General features: G+C 31.0%; 2 protein-coding genes across 2 annotated transcripts in view; both read right to left on the reverse strand.

Moving 5' to 3' along the window:
• Positions 1–1,847: 1,847 nt before the first annotated feature.
• Positions 1,848–3,432, reverse strand: LOC119596199 (translation factor GUF1, mitochondrial-like). The gene is made up of 5 exons (XM_037945374.1): positions 3,428–3,432; positions 2,997–3,153; positions 2,707–2,845; positions 2,060–2,274; positions 1,848–1,922 (listed from the first exon to the last, which is right to left on the reverse strand). The coding sequence occupies exons 1-5, from the start codon at positions 3,430–3,432 to the stop codon at positions 1,848–1,850; spliced, it is 591 nt and encodes a 196-aa protein (XP_037801302.1).
• Positions 3,433–4,403: 971 nt separating this feature from the next.
• Positions 4,404–5,400, reverse strand: part of LOC119596200 — an 8,517-nt gene continuing 7,520 nt past the window's right edge. Inside the window, exons 6-8 of the mRNA XM_037945375.1 lie at positions 4,842–4,969; positions 4,591–4,646; positions 4,404–4,442 (exon numbers count right to left, since the gene is read on the reverse strand). Coding sequence (XP_037801303.1) covers positions 4,404–4,442; positions 4,591–4,646; positions 4,842–4,969 — 223 coding nt within the window. The remainder of the gene's footprint in view (positions 4,443–4,590; positions 4,647–4,841; positions 4,970–5,400) is intronic.

Here is a 5,400-nt window from a genome sequence, read left to right on the forward strand (position 1 = left end):
ATATATAAAATATTATATATAAAATTATAAAATTATATACATCCATACATACATTATACATATGATATATATGTATCTATAAAATTCAATAATATATTTATATTATATATATAATAATTATATATATAAATATAATAAAATATATTAATAATGTTTTATATTTCATGTTTGCTCCTCTTTTCTCCTCTCCCTCTTCTCTCTCTCTCTCTCTCTCTCTTCTCTCTCTTCTTCTCTCTTTTTTTTTCTTTCTCTCTTTTTTTAAAAAATTTATATATAATATATATATATATATATATATATATAAAATATATATATATATATATATATGTATACACATTACATACACATAACACACAAATATATAAATATAATAATATAAATATATACATAAATTTTATATATATATTATATCATTATATTTTATTATAAATATATAATTTATATATATAATATATAATTTATAAAAATTGTGGTGGTGTGTGTGTGTGGGTGTTGTGTGTGTGTTGTGTGTGTGTGTGTGTGTTTGTTGTTGTGTATTGTTATGGTTTGTGTATGTGTAGTGTATGTGTATGGGTGGATGTATGTATTTATTTTTATGTATTTTAAAAAAAATATATAATATATTAAATATATATTATTATATATATAAATTTTTATTCTTTTTTTCTCTTTCTTTTCCCTTTTTCTCTTTTTCTCTCTCTCCTCCTCTCTCCTCTCTATATCTCTCTCTCTCTCCCTCTCCTCTCTCCTCCTCTCCTCAATAATAATAATTTTTATATATATATAATTTTATATTTAATTATATTTAAAATTTTTATATATATAATTAATATATATATATAATATTAAATAAATTTTAAAATTAAAAAAGACACAACACACACACACACACAACACACACACACACACACCACACACACACAACACACACCCCCACCACACACAACAACATTTTTTATATTTATATATATTAATTATATATATTATAAAAATAAATAATTAATATATTAAATTTTATATTATATATATATATAATAAATTAATTTTTTAAATTTATATATTAATTAATTATATTAAAAATATTTTAAAATATTTTATATAATATAAATATATTACTCTTTATTTTTTTTGATTTTTTTTACTGAATATGTAAAAAATATGTTAAAATTTAAAATTATATATATTATATATATATATATTTAAAATATTTTATATATATTATATATATATATTATATTATATATTTAAATATACATTTATAATATATATATATATTATATATATATAAATATATATATATTATATTTATAAATTAAAAAATATATATGGGTTTTTCATATAACATTAAATAATACACACACACACACCCACACACAACAACCACACCCCCACACACACACACACACACACAACACACACAACACACCACACAACATTCTTATGCAATACTATGTTAGATTAACTCAGCAAAAAAGTATTGCGCTCTTGGACCTCATGCAATTAAAATGAAAAAGAGTTAGTTTAAAAAAATCTAACTTACCATTTAGCAATACATCCTTCCTGACAGCTTTTATGTTTTTTTCGTGCTAAAACTTTTTCCCCTTACAGCAGCTTTTACTGCTATTTCAGGGTATAAGTTTTTTCGATTCACCCTTAATCCATGTTTAAAAATAATCACATTGAAGTTTAATCCCTGTTTCCAAATTTTTTTTTACACTGACAGAAAAAAACTTAAAAAAGGAGGTTTTAAAATAGAAAAAAAATATACATTTTCGTGAAACCCAATTTCTATACCTGAAATAAATGTCTTGGCAGTGTATTGCTTAACTTCTCACAAATCTGCTTGCCTACAAATCTTGCTCTTGATGAATGGACATTGTTGATAGTTCATCGATCATATACCATTCAAATAAAATGTCCAGCTGAAAAATATAAAGAATTCATGGACTCCATCTTCCCAAATCCTGAGTATGTTTGTTTCAATAAGCTATTTTCAGTCTGTAAGAATCTTGAGGTTAATGGAAAATTAAAACAATATACATGCAAAACGTATCACTACCTTAACGAGAGATGATGGCTCAAATCCGAAATCTTCATAGTCAAAAGTTGCATAACCCGATGATACAGACTTTAAAATGTCATAAAAATCTACCACAATCTCATTTAATGGCAATTTGTACTGAACAATTATTCTGTTCTGGTCTAGGTTCCTCAGGTTATGCTGAATTCCTCTTCTGTCTTGACACAAACTAATAATGGCACCAAGATAAGAATCTGAAAAGTGAGAAAAGCAGAATTCTGTGGTCATTTTATAATGCTGATATATTTTTATCAGAAAAGAAGAAGAAAAAATAGAGAATATTAAACTTCTCAGCATGTAATTCCAGAATTAAGTTACTAAGTAATCAATTGTTTGCTTAATTATTCAAAATGTGGATTGCATGGATTATAGTTATACACTGTACCTCTAAAATGAAAGGAATGTAAATTTACACTGTATATGAAAATTACATTTAAAAGACACACTACTGCCAAAATTACTACTAGAATGGATGCACTCAAAGTGCTTTCCAGTTGGTAATTGTTCTGATCAGCGAGTGCAAAAAATGCTTTCATGTATGCCTCTGTGTGTCAGTGTATGTCTAAAAAAGCAAATTTGAACAAACTGGCACTATCATATCTATTTTATCAGGAAGTAATGCTAACCTGGTGTTATGATTGTGCCCATCACCACTGGTTCACTTGTCTCTACAATGATCTGAGGATCTGGCCACTGAATTGGATTGGTAATAGTTGGTTCCTCTTCTCCATATTCACGAAGTGCCTTCTCACCTTGTATTCTTACCTAATGACATACAAAAGTCTGAAAAACTCCTGCCACTCATTCTATTTCTTGACAAATATTGTAAAAATTCTGATTTAAATATCATACATTACATAAACATTCCTACCAATAAACTGATGTAAAATGGAAGCAAGACAATCAAACAACTTGCCTTGTAAGGAACAGAGGGTGTAGTGACGACAACCTGTGCTCCATGTTCTTGTTCTAAACGTTGGTTGAATACATCCATGTGCAAGAGACCCAAAAAACCAAGCCTCCAACCTTGACCTAAGGCAGCACTGTGTGGAGAAATGTCATACTCAATAATGCTAACAATATATTAAAATTAAAATTTCCAGTTGGGGCAACTTTCCTTGGAAATTGGAAAGGTTTATGTAAAAATAATGCATATCTTTTCATTCTTTGTTCAAATCAGTCAACTCTGGCTGTGGATACACATAGCATCCAATTATTTTTTGTGTGAATTCTCTTGCTTACAGATGGCTCTAAAAGGGATACTGATATAGATACTGGTATTATTATTTTTTTTATATTATGATTATTTTAATGCTATTAATCCTTGGATCAAGATGCTTCACTGACTCCATATGGTCCAATATATGGGCATTAGGCTTACTAGAGAAGCCACTCTGATGGGTGTGTGGCTTCCAGGCCTGGCACACACTAACACTCATGTGTGCTGACAAGACTTCATTCCTTTGCAATACTATTTTTCTCTTTTTCTGCACATGTGTTTTTAGTTTTTTACATTTTCCAATGTCCTATATTTGTCAGTTGATTTGCTTTATCCAGATGGTAACAGACTGTTTTCCTTGCACAGATTCCATATCATCTCTCTTGGTAGTCTGTAACTCTGTGCAATGATAATAGCAGTAAGTAACATTTTGTTATTTGTCTTTTTTAAGTAATATTCAATTTTCTGTAATACAACCAGAAATAGGATCCTGAGCATGGAGATAGTGAGCCTGTGCTCCTCCAGTCATGGCTCATGGATGGTGAATTCAACACTTGTTTATTGATGGGAATAATGCAAAACCACCCTCCAAAAGCTTTGTGCACTTGTGGTGTGCCAAATTTACCCATGATGGCATGTTCATGTCACCCGCCCTTCAAACCAGTTTTTTTTCATGATGTAATAGTCACATCATCTGGATCATGGGAGTTCACCCAATGGGAGCCTCATGACAAGCATGTGGACCAAAATCTGAGTATCAGGCTTACTAGAATTGTGGCTTTCATGGATACACAATAATGAAGAATGCATTCCTCCCCCCCCAATGTATTTTGGTATTTTGCCATTTACAGGTCTATATTAGTAATTTGTTCTGCTGTATCAAAATGTTCATGTTGAGCAGAATTTATACTATCATCCCAGGTAGTTTAGTTTCTGAGCAAAACCCTTTTTTTTTTTTTTTTTGTATTATTATTTATTTTTGTATTATTTCCCAAAATAAGCCCCACGGACTTGGATGCACATGACCAACAGGAAAGGAAAAAATTGGCTTGAGGGGTGGATGATGTAAACATGCTGTCATGGGAAAATTTGCAGTGGGCAGGGCTAACGCAAACTTGCCATCTTGAGCTTTTCAGCTAAAGGCTGGGGTAATGAGAAAGACTCTCCATGAGTGTACAAATCTCTTGGGAGGTAATTATGCTCATTTAGTATATAGGAAGGGCTTTTGCATTATTCCCATCAATAAACGAGTATGAAATGTAATGTCCTTAAGCCATGGTTAGAAAAGCACTGGCTCCAGGGAGGACACCATTTCCATGCTCGGTATCCTATTTCTGGCCAGTGTGACTGGCGGTACAGGTTGTATTATAGAAAATTGAATATTATGAAAAAATGAATAATATAACACAAATAAAATTTTAAAATTTCTCTTCAATGAGTTATAAACTACCTAGAGAAATGATATGGCAAAAAATCTAAAAATGCTTATGCACAAAAAGAATCTTGTCACTGCACACGAGTGTTAATGTGTGCCCAACCTACAAGCGTCATGAAGCAAGTGGATCCAAGGAGTTAAATGATGGACAGGAATAGGTTCCTGCACATGGTCATAATATTCTCTATGGAGGCCACCATCTCCCAGGTATGGTTGTTGGATGGTCCTTTGGGCACTTGTGAACAATCAGCAACAATGTCCCATAACATAATGTTCCCATTACCCTTCCCTGTCCAAATTTTTTCCAATGATGTGACATCCCAATCGCTCACTCCTTAGCCAAATGTTTTTCCATGATTTGTTTGTGTCACCCACCCCTTGGCCAAATTTATTCAAGTCACCCTGATCCAATGGGGGGGGGGGGCATCCTAGTGTACATGGCATGTATAGCATGCCATCAACAGCAGAATGCGTTAAAGAATGTAATTAATCCAAGGGTATATCTGTGTAATTAGCTTAAAATTTTTCCCTGCTCTAATAAATTGGTATGGATGCTCAACAAATTAACCCAATGCCGACGGGCATAGCATATACGGACATGCCATGCACACTGTGAGTTTACTTTATTAATTGTTATAGACATAGATGGCTAATACTTATTAAATC

The sequence above is a fragment of the Penaeus monodon genome, chromosome 37 (genome assembly GCF_015228065.2).
Source record: "Penaeus monodon isolate SGIC_2016 chromosome 37, NSTDA_Pmon_1, whole genome shotgun sequence".
Classification (NCBI taxonomy): Eukaryota; Metazoa; Arthropoda; class Malacostraca; order Decapoda; family Penaeidae; genus Penaeus; species Penaeus monodon.

Excerpts from the sequence above, each read along its gene's own strand:
- LOC119596199 (XM_037945374.1), bottom strand. Across the intron at positions 2,846-2,996 it reads CACCCTCTGTTCCTTACAAG|GTAAGAATACAAGGTGAGAA; the intron begins GCAAGTTGTTTG and ends GTATGTCATTAG. Across the intron at positions 2,275-2,706 it reads GGGCACAATCATAACACCAG|ATTCTTATCTTGGTGCCATT; the intron begins GTTAGCATTACT and ends CTCACTTTTCAG.